At 45.6% G+C, this 23875-nt stretch overlaps 2 protein-coding genes across 11 annotated transcripts in view; both read right to left on the bottom strand.

Annotated features, from left to right (window-relative positions):
* Positions 1-238: 238 nt before the first annotated feature.
* On the bottom strand, positions 239-10379 carry PPIL6 (peptidylprolyl isomerase like 6). The gene is made up of 8 exons (XM_075414243.1): positions 9921-10379; positions 7889-7984; positions 7277-7465; positions 6301-6363; positions 5991-6138; positions 4605-4661; positions 1505-1640; positions 239-432 (listed from the first exon to the last, which is right to left on the bottom strand). Exons 1-8 carry the CDS (start codon positions 9999-10001, stop codon positions 321-323), a joined length of 882 nt encoding a protein of 293 aa, XP_075270358.1. The 5' UTR covers positions 10002-10379; the 3' UTR covers positions 239-320.
* Positions 10380-10670: 291 nt separating this feature from the next.
* The window catches only part of ZBTB24 (zinc finger and BTB domain containing 24), a 16279-nt gene continuing 3074 nt past the window's right edge, over positions 10671-23875 (bottom strand). For 3 of the 10 annotated variants that reach the window (XM_075414235.1, XM_075414233.1, XM_075414234.1), the window contains exons 3-8: positions 23553-23720; positions 23311-23394; positions 22539-22622; positions 20239-20320; positions 14130-19342; positions 10672-13447 (exon numbers count right to left, since the gene is read on the bottom strand). In XM_075414235.1, coding sequence (XP_075270350.1) covers positions 18532-19342; positions 20239-20320; positions 22539-22622; positions 23311-23394; positions 23553-23720 — 1229 coding nt within the window. In that variant the 3' untranslated portion in view covers positions 10672-13447; positions 14130-18531. The other 7 variants (XM_075414239.1, XM_075414236.1, XM_075414238.1 and 4 more) reach the window with 7 other exon arrangements.

Raw genomic sequence — 23875 nt, 5'->3', positions numbered from 1 at the left:
ATCTGGCCACCCGTGCTTTAGCCATATGCGCATTTTGTTGTATCTGCTTGTCGCTATATAATCATCGTATTAACACCATTTCCCATATACTGCAGACTGGCACTGAGCTATGTTCACAAGTCTTCTTCCATAGTCCTGTAAATGTGCTTTTTAACAGCTTATGAACTTTTTTTGTTTTAAGCCAAAAGAGCATTTCCAAGCTATTCACATGTGCAAGAAGTGCTTTTATTTTTGCCTTAAGTGAAAGCCATTGAGGTCTGTAAAAAGCTGAGTGGAAAATAGTGCTCTGCCTTACAGCAGGCAGGAAAACCAGCTGGCGATCACGGCTCGAAGGTCCCACAGTTAACAATCTTGCAGGCTACTGTAGGCCTTTCATTATATGTAGGTACGACTTCCAGTCTCTGGAGGACCTCTGTGCCCTCGATCAGTTGCCTACGGGAGGGAGAAAGCGCACATATGATCCATCTCTGCCTGGAGCCAGCTCTGCAGCCTCCGGCTCGCGTGGGGCCATCACAAACAGAACCACACAGAATCACAGAATGTTAGGGGTTGGAAGGGACCTCTGTGGGTCATCTAGTCCAACCCCCCTGCCAAAGCAGGGTCACCTACAGTAGGTTGTAGAGGACCTTGTCCACGTGGGTCTTGAATATCTCCAGAGAAGGAGACTCCACCACCTCCCTGGGCAGCCTGTTCCAGTGCTCCATCACCCTCAGAGTGAAGAAATTCACTGTTTTCCTAGCGACAGGCTGCACCCGCTCTGCTCTCTAAAAAGCTGTTCTTCGCAATGGAGTTGCACACACCATCAGTTCGTGGTTAAGCAACCTCTGGTTGGAATTTTAGAAGAGGTGAAAATACTACGGCTTTATGCAGCTACGTTTATTTAAGAAATAAGCGTTGTACCTTGTGCCCTGTGCACTGTGAATTTCTCGCTCTGTGGTGATACGTGCATGTTTTAGTCTCTTACATCAAGCAAACTGCTCAGAGCAATGATCTCCCTTGTGACACTCCTGAAAATCTAAAAATCTTGGCAGGGCCAGCCCTATACATTGACCTACTGAGAATAAACCCTCAGCACGCATTCACTAAAATAATTTCTCTCAGCTCGTGGTGGCAGAGCAGAGCCCGGAGGCTTTGCTCAACAGCCCCTGTCCATCAGGGCCCACCTTCGGCTGGCACTGAGCTATGCAGCCACCAGTTCGTAGCCTTTGTCCTGGAGAGGCCCTGCCAGCTTTGCCATAGGGTTCCCCAGCTTTGCCACAGGGTTCCCCAGCTTTGCCACAGGGTTTCCCAGCTTGAGCAAGCCAGGACAGGGAAGAGCAAGGGAGGGATGGGTGTCATTAGGTGCTTCAAACCTGACTTCTCCATCCTCCCCCTGGCCAGAGGCATCCGCATTGCGGTGGCCGCCGTAGGGGTTTCATGGACGCTTCCTCCCGGGCAGCGGGGTCCTGTGGGGCCGGGGCGACCTGCCGGGCACTGCTGTGGTGGCAAGCTTGTGCGTACCTACCCGAAAGCCACGTATTTTCTGTCCAGGTAGGGAGCTGGCTGGAGGGTGATGTAGAACTGCGAGCTGTTGCTGTGGCGGCCCTTGTTGGCCATCCCAAGGACCCCTCTTCCCTTGTGACGGACAGCGAAGCTTTCATCTAGGGAAAGAGTTTGGGGATGAAAGGCTGCAGTTGTGTTGCTCCCTTTCCTGCCATTCACCGTGTGGGTCCCTTCTGCCAGCTCCCGCAAGCTCCCCGTTCCTTCTTCCCCTTCTCCTTTTGCCCCAGAGGTCTCACTGAGTCTCATGTGAGTCCTGTGAATTGATGTCCTTCCCAGAAGGAGCTTCCCGCTGCTGTCTAGTCCTTAAGCCAGTAAAGAAGCTGATGAAAAGATACCCATAAAAAAGCACTCCAGGTATTTCTGAGCATCAGAGCCACAGCAGCGATGCCTCCGGCTCCCTGCCGTCAGTCTGTAACACCTCTCGCCGGGGGAGCTCGGGGCTCTTAGCACAGTGTTTCCCCGTGGTTACTCGGGATTATTCCCAGTGCTTGGATGAGGAGGGCGGGTGGCCGAGGGGGTGCTCCAAGCACAGCTTCTGCTCCACTCCCCCCGTGCCGCTGCCTGCGGTGGAGGGGACGAGACCCCCCTCAGCCCAGACATGGCTGCCAGGGCAGGACAGGCCGAGCTGTCCTCACCTGGGAGGGCGAGCAGGAGGCTTCTTTAGCCAAATACAACGACAGGGCTGAATAAATGGAGAGCAGGAACTTAGTTAAGGAGGCCGGGGTACTCCAAGCGCAGAAGCTTTGTTCCAGGGTGAGGAGAGAGGGCAGGCGATGGGAGCGAGAGCCACGAGGAGGTGAGGAGGATCCTCCATGCTGGCTGAGGAGGGACTGGTGAGGGAGAGAAGAAGTGTCTCTCAAGAAGGATGACTGGGGAAGGATAGGCATTAGGCATGCTTAGGTTTGGGGGACAATGGCAAGGACTTGATTCTTTCTCCTCCATGGAGGGGAGCCCGGCTACAAGGTGGGGAGCAGCAAGTCCACTGATCCTGACCTCCTCCATCACCCATCTCTGACCCGATCACACCGAGCTCTTAACAAGCTTGAAGGAAACTGTAGAAATATTTAGATTTTATTGTTCTCTGTTGTTTTTTTTTAAAAAAATTCTTTTTACCCAGTTTGAATGCCCTTCTCAGAAACAGATTCATAAAAATGGTAATTAAATCTTAACTGAACAGTTACTCCCTGATTTCTGCCTTGTGGTTAGCAAAATGACTTCAGCAGACTAATTTTGGAGTCAGATGCCTTGTCCTGTGACGTGACGCTCCAGCCCAAGTGATTCTCTGTAATTACCTCAGTCCTTTCAGCTCGTTACAGTAAAATGCGGTTGCATCCCATTAATTTCAGCAAGCGTTGCAGTGCCCGGACGCGTGCCAAGCGTGGCGTCTCCCGGAACATTACCGGCTGACAGAGGCATCTCTTACTCTTTTCAGATATCGCAGATATTTGTCCCCTGCCCTCAGTGTAAAATAGTTTGGCGGGAAGTACTGGGAAAGCAATCTAAGCCTGAAAACAGAAAGGCATACCCAAAGGAACACCTTTCTCAAGGATGAAAAGCAACTTTTAATTAAAAAGGGGGAGGGGAAGAAGCAGCAATCCTCTCCTTTAATAGATCAACTCATGGAGTATGTGCAGTACGGGTAATAAAACTCTTCCAGGGACACTTTCAAGGTTGACAGATTTCAAATTAAATCCACCTCAAAATTACCGAAGCGATTTTTGACGCATTGTCACCTTCCCACATGACACGGCAGCTCCTTTCCTGGGTAGCACAGGGAAAGTACAAGCTCTGCCTGGAGGAGGAGGATGGAGCTGGGAGCAAGACGCGGCGCACAACAATTGCAAACAATTTAAAGCCAGTCCTACTTTTTTCCAATACCAGCTCACGTTCTCTCCATCATGTGTGCGTCCCAAGAGCCTAGGCTTGCTGCTATTTCAGGAGCTCCAGCGTCTAAGAAATGACTTTTGCCCCTTCCTGCCCACTCCAGGCAGCCCGTAGCGTTCACGGCCTCAAAGCCTGCACGCCGGGCTCCCGCTTCCAGCAGCCTCCCTCCCTACCAGTGCTGCGGCTCGGCCGGGCAGAGCGGGCTCGCCACCGGCCGGGTTTTGCTCCGTCCGTCCCAGGGCCTCGAGGTGGGAATGGCTTCGCCTCGCGAGCGGGTTCTTCGGCGTCTTGGGGAAGAAAGTTTTCAGCTACACTTGGCATTTCTGATCTCACTGTTGGCTGCGGCCCAGCCCGCTCGTATGTCACATCGTTTGCGCCACTGGCAGTGGGAAGGCTTTTATATAAACGAACATAAATCAGTTCCAAAAGTGCTTTAGCTGCCATAAAACGTCTTTATGGGTAGCATTTAATCTAAACAGAAGATCCCAAATGTCTATGTCAATTATGTGGGCTGTTTTTCTTAAATATTGCAAGTTATAATATTCTTTTTTCTTTACATTTTATTACTTTCTACCAGTATGGGGGAACATTTTTTGTTAAACTTAGCTCGTGTTTGTCATTTCTCAGCTTTCACGGTTTTATGTGAGATTCAGCAGTAACTCCCTTTACATCCACAGAGTCACACAGCCGCTGGCAGCAATGCCTGCCGTGTCCCCAAGCCTGAAAAGCTGCCCGAGGTCCAGGAAATGTAGAGTTAAAGCCGACTGAGTTCCATTACTTTAAATGCATTTAAACAGGTGGTATTGGGTGCCTGGAGATCTGTAGCTAACCCACTCCTGCACTTCTAAGGCCCTGCCTGCAAAGGCGAATACTTGCAGTTTGAAGGAGGCATCGGGTGACCATCAGCCCTCATTTAGGCAGGGAGAAGGGGCTGGTGGAGTCCAGCCTCGGGCAGGAGACATCAGCGGAGGGGGACACGGTTACAGATCAAAAAGCGTCCTCACTAAAGCAGTCTGCTCATGCTAATATAAGCAGATAATAATTCTGACTGAAAAGCAAACCCTTCAGCTTTAGGAAGATGAAAGGAAATTCCCAGCTTATTCTGTGAAGATCAGATCAACAACTTGATTTCTGTGGAAATTTGCCATTCATGCAGTAAGAAAGCTGAGGAAACATACCTTCAAAGGTGGGACCGTAAATGGACTCTCCTCCGTCTCCCTTCCCAGTGATGATGTCTGCAGGGTAGATAAGAGCAACCGTCAGAGACCAGGTTTGTGGCAGGCATTGCTGGGGGTTGTCAGTGAGCAGCTCAGCCGAGGTCAGAGACGCGGATTGTGCATCATCCTGGGGGGAAAAACTGCATCCACCTTTCTGTTTCACTACTGAAATTTTAGCAGACCTTTGGAGAGCTCTGCTCCTGCCCCAAGAGACTGTGTCTCTATGGAGAACTGTTTCACGCGGCGCGTTTAGTCGCTGCCCCTCTGAGAAGGTCCAGCATCTCCTGCTGGGAGAGCTCCTGCCATGGCAGCGGCCAGCCGAGGAAGGGCTGCCCTGCAGAAGGGCCTCTGTTGGAGGGAGGAGGGTTACAAGAAGGAAGGATGAAAAGGCAGCTGTGATGCTATGGTGAGTTAAGACCACTAACTTGTCTAATAAAGGAGATCTGATAAGAGAGAAATTCCTGTTGAACCAGATTTCTGATGGGTGAGGCACTACACAAACCTGATGCATCTATTTTTAATTTTTTTTTAAAGAAGTCTGGTTTTATTATTTTATTTAGACATTGTCTTACACCATCAGGTTATGGCTGGTCCTCTACAGTAGCAAGCCTGTCATTTTAAGTTGCTTTTATGGACTACAGAGATATCCGCATAGTTATTCAAGAAAAGTAGGAGGTGTATCTTCAAAGTATAAACTTGAAGTGCATTTAGACGCTCACATTTGGAGCAAGGCAAACACAGGTAAGAAATACAGGTAGGTAAGATATATGATAGACTGAAAGGGAGTAACGAGGCAAATGCCTTCTGTTACACCTGACTATCTCGACTTCCCTGGGGATGTCAGTCAGGCAAGCTGTGTGACCGACCCATCGTTCGTGGTGCCTTTCTCATCAGTGCCAAACTCCAGGCAGAGTGCTGGCATTCAGACAACTCACCAGCACGTTTGCAAGGGCTCTGGCACTTGGCTAAATGCCTCCATCAGGTAGTCTCTCTATAAAACAACATGTTTTTCTATGGATATTCTTAGTGTTTTCATGTTTCCAATTAGTTTCCTAATTACTTACCAAAGAACTTCGTGGAAGAGTTTTAATGTTTACAATTAGTTCCCTAAATTCTTTTCAAAGGGTCTTGGATAATCAAAACAGCAAATTATCCAGACTTTTGCTGTGTTTCAAATGTGAGATGGCTAGAAAAGGTTTTCTGATTTTTATATATATACTAATTAAGAGATTAGCTTTGTCATGCAGTTCAGTTATGTCTCCACAGATGAAGGCTGTTATTCATGAAGATCATCCCACCCCCACTTCTGCTGTAACCTGGATTTACTCAGGACACCTGGAAACGCACCTCCTCCTTGGATCCACCCGTTTTTCACGAGGCGATGAAAAAGGGAGTTTTTGTAGGTGAGTTCTCGGCCGTCGCGGGGGGACTTTGCTCCTCCAGTGCACAGGGCACGGAAATTCTCACAGGTCCTGGGACACAGGTCTGAAAAGAGCTGCAAAAGCGAGAAGAGGAAAACACGTGTGAAGTTCATAGCTGACAGCGTGTGAAATTCCTAGCTGACGTCCACTGGCCAGATTTCTGTCCCTCCTCCTTTGGCAGGTGAGACCACCGTGCTGAGTGGACTTGTTCTTTGCTGTCCTCCTCTGTAACGCACCTCAAAGAGCAGCCTCCCGACGGGCTGTTCCTCAATGGCTATCTCCAGGTACACAAACACGTGCTGTTTAAAGCAGAGAAAAAAATGCAGTGAGGGAAAGGCCAGCTCTCCGTGCTGCAGGCCAGGGTCCAGCTGCCTGGCGCGAACGGTCTCAGAACCTGTCTGCGGGTTGTCAATGCACAACAGCACTCCTACTATTTTGTTTAAATAAATAGAAAGCTAGAGGACATTTCACTTCATTCTGGGCAGAAATAATCCCAACAGTGTGTTAAAAACAAAGTACTGCGCAGGGCCCGCTTCTTGCATTTATTTACATGCCTATTGCAGCCCATAAAATACAGGCAGGAACAAACGAATCTGCAGGAATACTGGCCGTCCTGCCAAAATGGACACTTCTCGCTTATCCCAGCCAGCCTCAAACCTGCGTGCAATTGATGGTGCATCTTCAGTGGCATTCACTTTGGTATGACATTTTTCTCTGCTCTCAATCCCTTGCCAGCGCCAGCCGCATCACACCTCACGACACCATGGCATTTCAGGGTGTCTTGGCTGGGAAAGGAGAGGTTTGGCAGCTGGGCTTTCGGTACCCAGGAGTAAGGGTACCCAAGAATTTCGGTCGCCAAGGGCTGGGCAGTTTGGGAGTTTGGAGCAGCACAGCTGCAGCGTGGTCAGCAGCGCGCTTTGGTCAGACTGCTCAGCCCTGAGGCAGTTAATTCATGTCAGGCATCTGGGCCAGTGTTTGCCCCTTGCTGGCTGCTGAGAGGTGCAGAGGCTCTGCCATCCTTGGCCTTGGCGGGCAATGCTCCCCACCAGCCTCTCCATCCCCAGCTCTGGCCCTGCCATCACAGGGCAGAAACCAAGGCACTGCCACCGCTGTGCTCGCTCTCCTTCCTGCCCCGGTACCTGCCCTTCCATCTGACAGCCTCTCCAGCCGCTTCCAGACCTTGTGCACTTCTCGGCAAACAGTGTTACTTGCCTGGCTGTTTTTCAGATATTTGCTGTAGAAGTCCTCAGTAATCGCTTGGTAAAGTGCCTCAGGCTTGAAGTCGCGATAGTCCCACTCGCGGTGAGACCACTTGAGCAGCTCCTTCTCATCCCCCAGCAGCTGGCCGTCAATGAAGCACATCACCGAGGAGGCGTACGCCCACACCTCACCTCTCAGCTCCTGCATTTCAGAGCGAGAACAAATCCTCCGGGGATTATTTACACACTTCGTGAGGAAGCAATCAGCAACAATCCACTGCTGCTAAGGTGGCCTGTGTTATTTTTATGCTCTTCTTACTTCTAAAACCACAAATCCCACCAACTGGAGGAGACTGGGCAGCAGCTCTTGGTGAGGTGTGCTGACATTGCACGCAGCTACATGCCGGATTCTGCTGCTTCTGGACATTATAGTGACAAGAGCCAGCTGGGTGTCACTGGGGGGGCAGCTCAGACTGAACAGACCCCTCAAGGGTCTCTGAGGACGTTAAATAAATTGGGGTGGAAAAGCTCACTCCTGGAACCTGCGGACGGCAGCGAGCTGGAAGAGGCTGCAGCCCCGGGGAGAGGAGTCATGTCCAAAAAAACCTGAGGAAACGAGAGTTACCTTCTTTTTCTCCTGTAAATATTCATGCCATGCAAACTCTACTAAAGGCTGTATTACAGGATCTGCAAACTTGCTGGGAAACTTCAGCTTCAGAGCCTAGATTTGCAAGGTAAGGAGAAAAATTGTTTACAAGCAGTTTAACACCTCTTCCCCCCGACCCCCCCATCCTGCCACAGCTTCTATTTCCCTCATGAACTACAACTTAAGCCACATTCTAACCCGGTCATTGAGCTGCACCCCTCATGCCTCTGGTGTAATTTCTGACACTTGGAGAAGTACAAAAATCCCTGTTCTAAACCCCTGTTTGCAGATGCAGTGGGTGTCTCGCTTTTCCATGAAGGGCTGCTTCACAAGTATTATTGAATTAGACTGGTAAGCCCGCGGCTCCCACGTGAGATGGATGTAAGCAATGAGAAATTCAAAGGTGTCTCTGAGCATCACCACGGCATTTTTGCCTACATTTCACAGGCGTGGGGAGTCGCAAGAGCCTGGGCCCGGGGTCTTGGGGCAAACAAGTGGCTCACTGAAGGCTGTGAGGTGAACGTTTCCAGGCCCTGTTGCTTGTACTGTCGCCTCAGGAGCACACCGCTGTTTAGATATCGGACATTCCTGTCCATGGATTTAGCCTCATCTCCACGTGGGCTGCACAGAAGTGCCTCAAGCTGGGACTTAAAGCCAGCCCAGCTGGCCTTAAAAAGAATAACACACAGAAGTGCCATAGTTTAACCCAATAGCTGGCAACGAAGCACCAGACAGCAGCTCGCTCTCCCCTCCCCTTGCCCCCTGCAGGGTGGGGAGGAGAAATGGACAAAAGGGGAAACTCGTGGGTTGAGATAAATACAGTTTGAGAAGACAACAAAGAAAATACGACTACTAATAATGATAATAATGAATATGCAAAACAAACTATATACAGTACAACTTTCTCACCACCACCGACTGATTTGCAGCCAATCCCTGAGCAGCAATCGCAGAGCCCAGAAATTGTGGATTTCGTGAATTTCACAAAACTACCGACAAAGACCGAACTTTCAGAAAAATTCAAACTCCCAGCCAAGAGAGGGTTTGAACTCACGGAAAAGAGAAAGAGAGCATCCTGCCCCCCCTGCCGACCCCCATTTATAAACTGAGCTTGACGTCCATGGTATGGAATATTTCTGTTGGCCAGCTTGGGCTGGCTGCCTGGCTGCGCTCCCTCCCAGCTCCTGCACACCTGCTCGTTAGCTGAATGTGGGGGACTGGAAGAAAGTCCTTGATTTCACAGCAACAACTGAAAACATCAGTGTTATCAGCATTCTCCTCATGCTGAATCCAAAACACAGCAGCTACTGGGAGGAAAACTCTATCCCAGCCACAACCAGGACACTTTCTATTCAGCTCCCAGTTGCTGTTGCTATCATTGGGAAAGTGGCTGGAGGGAAAAAAACAAGGAACAAAGCCAAAAGGCGGACACCCCCTGCAGCTATCGGCTTGGCTTGTCCTTAGGGCTGCTGATAGATGGCAGAGCTTCGTCACCTGCAAATAACGCTGGAGAACAAACCTGGCAGATAAACCCTTACAGACAGGGAGGGCATAAAGGGCAGTGTTGTCCACGCCACAGTGGCCTGCGCGCTGTGCATCTGCTGCACGGCCGAGCTGCTCAGGAAAAGCCTGCGAAGCCACGTGAAGTTTGCAGCTCTTTTCTTATCTGCCCCGACAGAGCTGCGTTAAGGGACGTGTCACAAGCTGCCGAGCAAGCTGCGCAGAGCTGCGATGCGCGCGACATCTTGTACAGCAGCACTGTACAGCTGTAAAACTCCTTGGAGGTGTGGGAACAAGGAGGTGAGGGTGCTGCAACGGAGACTCCTCACCCCGAGCTGGGAACCCGTAAAGCCTCGGTGCTGGTACCTGCGCCTGAAGAAGAGCAGAAACCCCCAAATTTGGAATATTTTCTTCCTAAGAGAAGCCGCTGTGCATAGGCACACCTCTGCTTATTTTCTTCCCAGCCCGCACTGCTCCTAACCCGGTGCTGGGGTTGAAGCCCGGGGGTTACCTCTGCCGTGCACTTGGCCACGTGGAAAGCCGGGTCCCGGAGCAGCCCCACCACCGTCACCATCACCCGCTGTGGGGCCATGGCACCCTGGCCACCACGAGTCCCAGTCTGTCAACAGAGCCCGGCTCCACGGCAACCAACACGCACACACACAGAGGCCCTCCCCGGCATTCCTAAGCGCTTCCCAAGCCCTGCGCAAGCGGTCTCAACCCCGCGGAAGGGTGGGAAATGTTCAGATTTCTGTTTTCCCCCGAAGAAAGGCAAAGGAGGTCACACAGAGAGCGTGTGGCAGAGCAGGGGACTGAAGCCAGCTCTTTCCAGAGCTCATGACGGATGCTGTCAGTCCGGGATCATGACCTTGTTGCTAACGGTGGCTAACAGCAGACGCCCAGCAAAAAGTGGCAAGAATAAACAAACACGAGAGCAGTGCTTCCCCACCACTCTCCCAGCCTCCAGTGAGCTTCTGCTGAAGGTTTTCCCGGTATCTTTGTATTTAATTCCCCTTAATGGCTCTTCTTCATGTGAATTTTTTTGCTTTTCAGACAAATGTAAAAATACGGCACTCGTGGCAATGAGATTTACAGCTTAACTGCGCCCCGTGCGAAGCGTGCGTCTCCTGTTGAGGCAGAAGCCCCTACCCACAGCTGTGTCGGCCGGGCGCTGCTGAGGCATCCTTCCCGCCGGCCGGCCGGCTGGGCAGAGCGGCACGGCACGGCACAGCGTGTCATCGGAGCGGTTCCAGAGGGATCGTGGCTCCCCAGCAACGCTCCGTGCCGCCGCCGCAGCTTCGTGCCCTTCCGGATAAAGCAGCATGCGGAAAAGCGGTTTTGCGGGACAGCTGTAGGGTCAGCACGGGCTTCTGTCAGCACAGCTGGGTCAGGTCACCTCCCGTCTCAGAACAAGGGGAATTCGAGGAGACGCCGGTGTTAGAAGTGACAAGACTGAATTGCGTGCCATATCAAAAACCTGCAGAATTTTTTGTGACATCATGGAGTGACAGAACAATTGTCACATCCCCAGGAAAAAAGTCAAACATCCTATAGCAGATGAGACAGTTGTGATTTTCATGTGGAAAATATGTTCTGCAGAACAAACTTCTGTCAAATACAATAAAAACCATATTAATTTCTCAACTGAACAACATGCAATTTTTTTTGCAATTGTATATCCAAATGGCTTTATAAAGTGCTAAATTTCTACATAACCACAGAGTCAGAACCCAAAAGCCCATAGCCTCTTAGCTAGATGTTTCTGAACTACCCATGCCTGTAAAAAATCCAGACTGTGAAAGAAATTGCAGTTTGCAGCAGGGCTCCCCCACACAGCCCTCTAGTTTCTCTGTTCCGTGTGCCGCTCAGTCAGATTTTCTCACGGCGATTCACCAGGGTCACTTTCATAGCTATTTTGTTGGGATTTGCAGCAATGCTGGCTTTGAAGAGCTCCATCCTCACTTTACTGAAGGTGGTGAAGATGACCGGATTCCGAAGGTTTAGCTACCACAGCTGCTCCCTTGCCCGAAAGACCCACGCACAAGATGTTACCACTTCTTGTTATGATGTTGTCCCGCTGAAAAAATGCAGAAAACTGAGGGAGATGGAACAGTTTGGACAAGGGGACATGTTAAAATCCTATGGTAGACAAGGCAGTTTTAATCCACGCAGCAGAGGAGCCCAGGCGTGACGCAGCCAGCCACAGCAAAGCAGCGTGTGCAACCGCAGCTACTTTTTGTGGGCTGCGACCAAGCGATGCCAAGGAAAGCCCTGTGCTCCCTCCTCCTGAGGGCCAGCACGACGACCGACGGAGCCTCTGCGGGCTGCGACAAGAACCTAATTTTAGTAGCCAGACCATATGGCTTCTGCTATAGCCAAAAAAGTCTACAGCGAGCTTATATAAATTCAAGAAGGGAAGCAGCATACCTGGAGTCAAATACAAAATCAGTAACGCTTAACAGAAAACATTCTCTTTGATACCTGTTTTTCTCTACATCCACATATTTTTAGCTTGATACAGATTCATACAACTGAAGTTTATTTGGCCTTTCAAAATGTCTCTTTCCTCTTTTTCGTAGACATAAGTATTAAAACCAGAGCAATCAACTACATATTATTTTTTTTAAATAGATTGATATTTGATATTTGCAAAGTGTACTTAAATCTACACACGAATTCTGTTCCTGAAATTTATTCCTGCACGTACATATGATTGGCTCCTGTTCTTCCTTTTTCTTTTTAAAAAAAGAAAAAAAAATCAGCTGCATTTTTTTTACTGATCATTTCTAGGCAAGGAAAATCTTACTGTCAGTTTGGGCAAGAAATGGAATTAACTATAAACATGCTGCTAATGCTCATCTAATAGTCAAAGTCAAGAAGAAAAGCAACAATTAGCCAAACCAGCATAACAGTATTAGCCAATGAGCTACTAATACTATTTGCTGGACAGGACTGTCTTCTGAAAAATTATGATGGGCTTTTTTTAAAATAAAAGAGCAAGCCAAGAGCCACCAACAACTTGCTGTTTCTATCCATTCTGGTTTTTATTTCTCTCCTTCTTTTCACATCACTCTGTAATTCAGGTACACTAAAATATATTCAACAAGTTGCCAGTTATCAGAATTATAAATATTAAAATCTTGAACTGGGTGACTATCATTCATTTCAGCCTCTTTCTGTTAACCTGTTTATGACAACACAACATTGTTCTGCAGGCCTATTCATAGCACTGAGATGAGCTTAAAACATTTTGCTGGTGATAGGAGTTAGATGGGAGCTCGCTGGCACCGCTCTGCTCACCAGCGGCAGCAGACATGCCGTGCTGCATTCGGTTTGGAGACAAAAACAATTACCGTGAAGAACAATATGGAAAGCATGAGAAGTTGTGCAGTACATTTACATGATTCTGAAACCCTTTCAAAGGCCGTGCAGCTCATGTTCTTGGAAACATGAGGTCTTTTGAAATGTGCACACATGCCCTGACATGAGACCTGAGAGTTTTGCTTCTGCATGATTCTCAGAGGGCTTCCTCACTCCAAACCTCTCCACTTGTTGTGGCTGTGGCCATTTCAGTTCCTTTCAGTCCAAGATAGCATCTGAAAGAGGCTGAGAAAGGGAACAGAAAGGCAGACTGGATTAATTAAAAAACAAACAAACAAAAATTGAGAGCGCGCCCCCACGTGCAGGCACTCTGGCAGGAGAGCTGCTAGGGGTCACCCAGCGACATTTTGGTGAAGAGCGAGTCAAATGACTACAGCATCGCACCGCTGAAAGCTGCATAAAGAATAATGCCATGCTTGTTGAAGACACAGGAGCCAAATAACTTCACAGCAAAGACCTGGAGAGGAAACCTTGCATGGCTTATCTGCTGAAGCTGCTGAACCACAACGGCATGCTGTGATGACTATGGGGAGGGCCACCACTCCTGCTTCACTCCGGGTCCTTGGGCTGCCAGAAGTCCTTGCTGACAGATGCTATGCAGCTGTTGGATCGCCCAGCAGTCAAACAACTCATGAGACTTCAAAAAAGGTCTTCCTACTGCCAGAGAATGAAGGACAGGTCAGCTCAAGAAAGAAAATTTCTGTAAGCTTAGTCTTCCAGATGGAAAGCAGAAACTGGTATCACTCTATAAAGAAATGTAAGGGAAAGCCAAAGGAATAAGCTGATTCTGAAGATGACAATATAATACTGTCCACGAGAACCTGAAGTGCACGTGACTGCTGTGACAGACACCAGCATGCTGCCTTCCAGGTCAAGGAGGATCCAGCGGTTTGGAGGGAAGACCCATAAGCATGTGAGAATCGGTTCCCTTCAGGAATGCACCAACAGTGGGCTATGACTATGGATGTTCAAAAAACTTGCAGGACAGAGTAGGGAGTTGATAACTAAAGCAAAGCTCTGCGCTCTGCCATTCCAAAGATACATTCAATTAGGTAGGATTAAAATATTAGCCAGAAATTAGCAGTAAGCATGCTACAGTGAGATGCTGGTTCACCCAGAACACGCCTGGATATTTTTTTCAATTTGGAAGAATTGCTTGGGCCAGAATTGATCAGTGGTCTGTCTGTTGTAGAAAACCATTCACTGTTCAGCATCTTTTATGGGGGATCTGAAAAGGGATGTCATAGCTCACAGGACTGCAAGAAGCAGACTCTTTAATGCCTCTAACAAATAGGTAAAAGAGGTCCTGAAACCACAGGTATGGAACATACGGCATTACCTGTTTCTTCTCTGTGCTTGAAGAGAACTTGCAATAGTGGTAGAATTGGGAAAAAGCCTCCAAAGAAGGACTTCTGCCCATGGGAAGGCACGTGTATCCCGGGAGCGCCCCTGACTGCTGCATGGACACCGGGGCACGCCTGCTTTGCAAACCGGTCTGCTCCCAGCCGCTCCCAAGTCAGGCTCAGCTTCTCCTGGATGCGGACACTTACACAGACAGCCAGAGTGTGCCACAGAGATGGAAGATGTGCAGACACAAAATGCACCAGGCTGCTACGCTTACATGGGCATTGGGTCCATGCTTAGGAACAAATCCCATGCTAGCTTTCATCACCATACAAGGACAGGTCTTCGCAAACACCAGCCAGGAACACGGATCATGAGGAGTAACCAGCTCAGATAGTAGAACAAGTGTTTTACAAATAGAGAGGCAAGCTAAACTCTTTCCTGAGTAACTGGCAAGATTGATGCCAGGCTCAACACCCCTAACTTTAACCTGTGAGTAAGAATTCAGTCTGAAAGAGTTCATGGTGAGATAGTCACCTCTTCCGCTCAGATGCTAAGCGGTCATTGCCGTACAGCCGCCAGTAGTGCTTTTTCAGTCCTTCTGACCAGAAAAGAGAGCATAAAAAGTACAAAAAAATCCCTTGCAAAGTAACACATGCTGGGACGAAGCTCTTCACATTGGCAGGACAATTTGCTTTCACAGCTTCCATGAAATACTCTGGTACTCCTTTGTCAAAAACGAGATGCTGGACGAGAAGGCCCACCAGTCCCATCCACACTGCCAGTATCTTTGCTTCCACGCACAGAACAGCAAACTCTCTTGAACTTTAGATTGCCCAGGTCAAGAAATCCTATTTAGAGCTAAGCCACAAATACAACTGCCAAGCAGAGCAAGTATACACACACAATACTCAAATACACGCTCAACACAGCACATTTGCTCTGCCCCTCAGGAATTTGTTTCAACTTCCACCCGGAGCATCAGCCAAAAATCTTCAGAAAATGCTGAAAATTCATAAACTTGCATTTGAAAAAAAGAACAGTAAAATCCTTTCAGAGTTCGACTACTCCAGGTAACTTACAAGTGGAGTAGAAAAAACACACAATGGTGCTAATTGCTCACAAAAATGGCTCTTTCTTTTCCTGTATTTATGTCCAAAATCCTAATCTCATTTTAACCTAGTAAGTGGTGAGATGGATTTGCTAAGATTATGCGAGAAAATGAGAAGTTAAGGTGTTTACTGGCTAAGGAGTAACGATATTTAGTGAGCTGCTTTGAAACATAGTTTTTAAGTCATGCATTTTTTTGCTATATAGTTTTTAGTAGCAGTGGGACTAAAGAGCAAAGCTGAAGGGGTTTCCTTTCAAATTCAAAGCAATCCTAGGCTAGTTGCAGCCTTAAAAATGTACACACAGAAGAGGGATTTATTTTTGTCTTTAATAGAAATGTATTCAATAGAAAGGAAGCAAATGGTGTCAAAAAGCAACATTTGTGGTACGAGAGACCATGGAAGCTTTTTAAGTGCGAGCTACAACGTGTGCTGACAGCTTAAGCAGCGCAGGGTGCAAGCCGAGTCACTGCTGCCTTATTCTCAGAAGCTCATTTCTTCAGTGGTAGTTTGGTAGAAAAAGCAAAGAAAATTCCAAAACCAAATCTTCATTCTTTTTAGTTATACGGAAAGCACCAAGCAATCACAATGGCTCAAGCATAATTGTAGCATCATACTTAATCCTGCTAGAACTTCATAATGAACAATCAAAGTTCAAAAAGAGAGGAAAGTATTTAAGTTATTTTACTGGTAGTCTTAGAACTTAGCTTGTAAACAGCTTTTAGGCACTGCAAGATTTGTAAGTATATGGCAGAGAAGGAACCCAGTAAATTTACTCCAGTAAATTTATGAGCAGACAGTATTGTGGCTCCCCACTATGGTATTTTAGATAAAATCAAATTTGTTAGGATGAAGCCACCAGAATAATTATCATAAGCTTATACAATTAATCAGCAAGATTGTTGTAGATGTCATAACGAGCTTCACTTGTGTTTTTTCATCTGCTCTTGCAGCATGAATTCAAGCTTCTGAAGTACGACTGCAGAATACACTGGTGGCAGAAAGTATACAAATTGTGTTTCTCCATTCTTAATGGAAAAAACAAGAGGTGAAAAGCCTAACCACAGGCTTGCTGTGGGACATTTTTTTTGCATTGGTTTATTCCCATTGACTACCCTTTTCATGTCCAATTTATAGAAAAACTGCTCTAGTGCTTCAACATAATGGAGATCCTTACCCGAACTCAAGCAGTACATGTGGGGAGACAGCTGAGTAGTCTTGACTTGAACAAGGATTGTCGTCCAGAATTTGGGCTCCCCAGAACAAGACAGACATTGATACACTGGACTGATGGCAGCAGAAGACAGTCAAAATGATTCAAGAGCTGGAGCACATGACGGAAAAGGCTGAGAAAGCCAGGTTTGTTCAGGCCTTAAGAGAAGGCAGCTTTGGGTGGACCTTACTGGTGTCTTCAACTACGTAATGGGAGGATGGAGCCCGACACTTCTTGGAAGCACAGCAGCAGGACAAGAAGCAGCAGACAGACTGGAACATGGGAAATTCCAATTAAATATAGGAAATAATATTTTTTCACTATGAATGTGGTTAAACCCTGGAAATGGTGGCCTAGAGAGGTTGTGGATCTCCTCCACCCCTAGGAGCATTCAAAACTCAACCAGACAACAGTGACATGATCTAGTTGGACCTGCGTTGAGCAAGGTGATGGACCAGATGGCTTCCGAAGTCCCTTCCATCTCACATTATTTCATCATTCTAGGCATGGGCTTTTATGCCAGTGACTCTCTGTGGGCAGTCATATAAGCCAAACACGTACAAAGATCTTTTGTTTTGCTTTTAAATTCACCTGCTAATTCCTTGATTTTTACACTTTTCATTTGTTAAAACATAAAATATCAATGTGAATCACAAGTATGATATTTTAAAGTAGAAATTACAACTGTTGTTGTACGTTCCTTGAAGTACCAGTGGCATTTTATCCAGATTTTCACACACTAGTACACTATGTGAGATGTTAGCAGTAGCCGAACTTGAAAATGCAAAGCATGTAATCTGGCATGGCATTTTATTAAGATGTCAGATCTTTTTTGTTAGCAGTCAGTCAGCCACTGAAAACAAGCTGTATGCATCTAATCTAGTCAACGAAAATAGCCATACAACTGTAACACGATATGCCCCATTTATATAGCTCATTACGCTCTGAAGTGATTCACAGAATCACAGAATGTTCAGGGTTGGGAAGGACCTCTGCGGGAGGTCTAGTCCAACCCCCCTGCCGAAGCAGGGCCACCTACAGCAGGCTGCACAGGACCTTGTCCAGGCAGGGAAACTTCTATTCATTGTTTAAGTCCCCACAAAACCAATTACCAGCTTTAACATATATTAAAAGTAACATTACATTCTGCTCTAAAAAGTACAAAAAAATAACACTTTAAATATATACCGGCCCCTAAGCTTAGACTGAGTCCTGTCAGGAAGAGAATTCTGCACTGCAATGGATAGCGCCTTCAACATCAAGAGCTCTTCAAAGTGCTTGGCAGAGTGTGTGAACGCTATCCCCACTTACCAGATGATGAAACTAAGGCACAGAGGTCACCTACCTCACCCACAGTTGCGCAGAGAGTGGCGGAACTAACAAAACAATTTCGGATTTTCCGTTGCCCAGTGTAACCACCACATCTCATTGCCACTATTCAAGTGCAACGGCTTAAGCATTTCTGAGGAGCAAAACTTGCACAGCATACAGTAAACAGATGGGGTGATCCAGGGCCAGTCAAAGGCTGCACGAATTTCAACCCAAATCAAACAAATTTGGTAGTCAATAAATCGAAATGCACTTCAGGGAATGATCACATAGAAAATTACACATAAGACATATGGTGTTAGCTTTGCAAAAAGTGTTGGTTATCTTAAGCTTGACAGTAGTTCAGGTAATGTTGACTTCATCAGACAAGTCGTACTTTCCCATCAGCAGATAATCTTGAACGATGTTCTTCCACCAGCAAGGTACACTTCTCTGGAGAGTCACACAGAAATGCAGACAAGGGGCCAAATATCTCCTCAGTAGGCATGGATGTATATGAGGCACAAAAAACCCACATTAATCGTTTGTGAGGTATGGACTAAGTGGTAGAGAAATACCAGTCTGGAAAAATTAAAAAAGAGTCTAAAATAAATAAGGTTAAGAAAACTGAAAGCCACCCATCAAAAAATCATAAAGAAATGCACATTCAGATAGATCATGCTGCAGGAAAGAAAGTGCGATACGTGGAATCACTGCCTGGATGAAAAGCATGCTATAGCCTAGCCCTCTGATGACAAATAAGCATTTCAGAAAGCCTGTCCTTGAACAGGATGCTCATGAGATGACTCATTTACTGACAGAGACTGCTGACGGGATTCAGAAACACGTACGCTTTGATTCTGTTCTTCACTGATTTGATGGGAACGAACCGCTTCTTGGCTAGAGTGAGACTGTTGACTTGTTTCTTGAGTCAGCTGCATGTGTTGTGCTGGATGTGAAGATCCTGCTAAGTGGATTTCTTCATTTTGTCCTTGATGAGCATGGAGATGTTCAAGTGCTTCCTTGGAAAGAGTGATGACATGCATTTGTTCAGGTTGGGCAGTCTCTATTTGGTTTGCAATCATGTTGATACTTTGGATTTGTTCTGCTTGCTCCTGCTGAGCTGAAATCAACAAGTTTTGCAACTGCTGTGGTGGCTGAGCAAGCAGCGTGAGGTTACCAGCCTGGTCTGTTGTCATGTTTGGGGCATCTTCTGCAGTAACTATACTAATGCCTTGATTATGACTGGGCATGAAGTTCATATTATGTACTGCATCTGTAACCAGTAGTTGAATTTCCTGCCCTCCAGAGGTGGCAAGCTGATACTGCTGCAGCTGAAGAATGTTTCTCACTTCTGAATTAGTGTTGGTGCTTGGAGCAGTGCTGGCTTCCTGAAACTGCTTTTCCTTGCTATGAATTTTCAAATGAGACTTCAGGTTGTCCAGACGAGCGAACTGCAAACTACATTCTGTGCAGGAGAAAGGCTTTTTCCCTGTGTGTAAGATACAGTGTCTCCTCTTAGCACTGGAATCGGAGAAGGATTTTCCACATATACCACAGGAATATGGCTTTTCTCCTCTGCAAAAGAATTTATTTGATCTCATTAAAATATTCACTTTGACGATGCTGCTTTCCGCAATTTATTATAGAACTAAAAACTTTATTATTTTGTTAAATCATAAGCACTTAAGAATAATGACACTAAAAATGTTCTCTATTTGTCTTCCTCATTATTTCTATTTGACTTCCCAGACTGTAGTTTTATTAGTATATACTTAACAGCTACAGAGATAACTGCCCTCCTGTCATTACACCAAAGGTACAAATTCTGTGCTGCTAGACCTTGACAAGAATGCAACAACTTACTTGGCACAACTGTAAGCACGAACATTTACAGAACATTTATTAACAGTGTGGATTTTATAACCAAAAAAAGTGTCCAAATCCCAACTTGCTGCCCAACTCAAAGTGAGAAATTTTACTGGAAACATTTTCTTTTACATAAGGCCCACAACAGTTCTCCAATGATTTAAAATCTTACATGTCTTTATGCAATACATCACACTGACAAAGGTAAAAGATAACTAATGCTATTGAAGAGACATGATAGACTACAGCGAAACAGGACAATGCTCCAATAACCTTGTTACACCATGGCTACTGTTCTGCTGTCAAACAAAAATTGATGGTAAAGTTTTCACATAAATAATAGAGTAGTAAGTACACTGTCAGTAAACAGACACAATACACAAAAGAAGAATCTTACAATGTCTTGGCACACTAGTATTTAACAGTGCAGAACTTTCCACTGCCGATCATTTCTTGAATAGATTAAACAAAAATGTCAATCTTTAACCATCCATTCAAAATGCAAACAAGCCCTGACCATTCTATACTTGAACAAACACTGCATACAGGTATCAGATTAGAAGTTATATTTTTAAAGGAGGAAATTAAAATTAGACATACTCTACCTGTGAATTCTAATGTGAGTCTGAAGAGAACTTTTAGCTGTAAATGATTTGCCACAAATTTCACAAGTGAAGGGCTTCTCACCTATCAAAAAGAAAATGGACATCTGTTTTTATACAGCACGTTCCATCAATATATTAAAAAACATTTTATATTTTACCATACACAGTATCAAGTGTGTACTGTCAAATCCTCACGCTTCTGCCATGGGTCAGGCAGAAGAAACTGAATGAACTTGCTAGTTAAACGAGGGTATAGTAATTTAAACATACATCTCTGATGTTTCTACCTTTTGAAGATACAGAATTAGGTGATCCAAGCCCTCAGAGCAGTGAAAAACATACCTATGATACAGATGTGGGTGTTCCAAATGGAACAGACAAGTTTGAAAAAGGCTGACCCTGAACTAGTAGGCACTAATGCTGGCTCAGGTGTAGCACCCTGCAGATGAGTAAGCTCGTATTTCCCAACATGAAAAGTGAATCCATTATCTTAACAAGTCTGCTGGCTTCTCATAAGGCTCCAGCCTAGCCCTGTGAGATCCCGGGAACACCAGTCAGAAATTAAGTTGTGATGGGCTGAATAAATTGTGGGTTTCTTGTGGTTTTTTTTACTGCATTTAGAATCCTTGTGTCTAATTGAGTAGAAGCTGAGAAGCCAAATTAAATAACAAAAAGTTCACAAGAAACAAACACTATCCAACAAAAGTGAATCCTAATTCACAAATAACATATTCAATAAATAACATATCCTTGTTGCATTGAGCTTCTTTAAGACACTAGATATGAGAATCCGGATCACCACTGTGGTAACTCACACCATCCAAGCACACTGAACTGGGGACAGGGCAGCAGCCAGTGCCCAAGGAAGGTTCACATTTGATATAGAACTGCAACACTTCCCAGCTTCATACGGCTTTGGAGGGCAGGGCAAAGTATCAAAGAACAAGAAGCATTTGTCAGAAGGGACCTCTCGTCATCTAGTCCCAGCCTCCTACTTAAAACAGGAGTAACTTCCTAAGTAGGCTGTATTCTTGTGACATTCTTTGGCCAAAGCAGAACAGTCGTATCAATGTTAACATCTGTCCCCGAGCTCCTTAGAATTTTACTTCTTGCTTTTGAGATGGGACAGATCAATTGTTATTTCTGCATCATTAATACTGGTATCTGGTTTGTCTTTTCTTGAAGCAAAATACATTGCAAGCCAGTTTCTGCTAGAACTCATCTTAATTGATCTATTTTTGGAACTTACCTTGCTACTACACTTCCCCTTCTCATTTCCCACTACGTTTATAGAGCTGTGCCAGCTTGAGATACAAAACTACTGTGTGTGCCAACAAACACTATGTTCTCTGCAATAGAAAATGCAGGATTTTACAGTATTGCAAGTTAACACTATTTCGAATACACCGAAAACTCCCAAAGGCACAAGTTCTGACCTCACCCTACCCCAGTGAATTTAAAGTTGTGTTATTTTCACTCAGAAAGACAAAAAAAAAATGAATGAGATACATAACTTGATCTTGTGCATACTTTACTACATCTGTGGGCAACATCCTTAATAATTTGATTTGGGGAAGAAACGATTGCCACTGTTCACAGCTATTTTAAAAGAAAAAATACTTACAAGTCATCTTATGACCTTAACCTTCAAAGAAAACTATTTCAAGAAGCTTATGCCTTGTTATCACAAGATGATAGATCAACATTTTCATCCCTGTTCTCCAGCCATTAAAGTATCACCTTACCCTCTAAATATCTTAAAACACCCTCTGGCACACTTGCACTACATCACCCCTCCCAGCCCATCTCCTGCCAACATCTGGTTTATTACAGCATAATAAAAAGGTAAACAGAAATAACTGTTTTTCCAGTCAGCAGCATTTTTCATAGGCATCCATGCCTCACAGACAGGGCTGCCCAATTCATTTAGGACATGTACTTTCTGCTACAAGTTAGCTCACTTCAAGCCCCATACAAGCTGGATGTGGCTCTCCTGAACTCCCGGTCCAGGACAGCTAACTGACACTTTTTGCAGCAAGCTTTATAAGAATGCGAAGAAAAAAAAAAACCTCTTCCTATAACAGGCACTGCTTCTGCGCTGTTGTAATGCAATGTTTTTCGTGCTCCTGCATTCTCGATGTCAAATCACTAGCGATACAGGCATTATTATGTTCAAGCACAGCAGAAGTTCATCCCACAGTGACAAGTGTCATTTGCCTAACACTGTTTTGTCTGTGTTACTTCAAGAAAAAACAAACAAAGAACCCCAACCCATAACAAAACATGATGGACAGTATTACCTGTATGTGTTCTTAGATGTTTCTTTAACTGAGCCGCATCCATGAATTTGCGACGACACTGGTTACATTCCGGCAGTGAATGGCCTTGTCGCAATAACAAAAAAAGTGTCAGTGCATAAGTGATCCCCTGTATCTCTTCAGTGATCTTTGTTTAAGCACTCTCCTGTAAAATAACCACTTTGATATAATATAGAGATAAAACAAAAGGTGATTCACCACCTCCTCCCTATCTTAAATGTCACACCCCTATTTCTCTGTTTGATATCATCATGGGAAAAGAGGGGACTGACACCTGCTCCGCCCCAAACATGCTTTCTCTTGAAGACCACTTCCTGTGCGTGTAGCTTAATCTCCATCCTGCTCCAGAAGTGAGGAGGACACTTCTTAAAGCTTGTTTGCCATTGCCAGTCCAAAGCAGGGGGAAACTACACGGCAATGTGCACAACTGGCAGCAGAGACGATTATTTATACAATTCCTAGCTTCTATGTAACAGATAGCAGGGCTAAAATAACCAAGTTATAAGTCAGATACAGCATAACTAATTTTTAATCAGCGTAAGAGTCCTCCTCAATTAACTATTTTTCTAAACGTTCCAGTTATTATACACCACTTTGTCATTTTCACCCTATTCATTGTTACATCAAGATACCACACATCAGGGTAGCAGAGACTAAACACACCACTGAAAAACAATTTTCAGCCTTGGTCAATCATTATAAGGACAAATCAGCACGGACTGTAAGCCGGCTCTTCCACCCAAACTTGTTATACCTGTGTGTACTCGATAGTGGCTCTTGAGCTGTCTCTTTTGGCTGAAGTATTTCCCACACTGATCGCATGTAAAAGCCTTCTGCCCTGTAAAGAAAATCACTTATTAAAATACAAGTCACATCCAAAGCAAGTGTAAGGAAATACATACATAAACCAGCACACATGACAGAGAGCACAAATACCTTTTTTCAGAAAGGCAAACTCTTGTGGAAGACAGGTTACATTTGCCTCGAAATATTTACCTGTATGTAGGCGCATATGCTCTAGAAGAGAATGCTTTGTTGTCAGAGCCTTACTGCAGACGGTGCATGTGTACGGCCGCTCTCCAGTGTGCATCCGCTCATGGACTTGAAGAGAATGTTTCTGGGAAAAGCCTTTGCCACACTCACTGCACTTAAAAGGGCGCTCCCCTAAAAGCAAAAGATGACATTTGTAAGTATAGATGCATTATTTCTCGCTAGATAGTCTAAGCTGATAGTGAGATGCATTGCAATGTAGTAGCTACTAAACAATGACTTCTAAGTAGTGATAAGGCAAATTCAGGGACAAGCTTCACAGAACAATA

The sequence above is a fragment of the Opisthocomus hoazin genome, chromosome 2 (assembly GCF_030867145.1).
Source record: "Opisthocomus hoazin isolate bOpiHoa1 chromosome 2, bOpiHoa1.hap1, whole genome shotgun sequence".
Classification (NCBI taxonomy): Eukaryota; Metazoa; Chordata; class Aves; order Opisthocomiformes; family Opisthocomidae; genus Opisthocomus; species Opisthocomus hoazin.
This window is presented reverse-complemented; position numbering and strand designations above follow the sequence as displayed.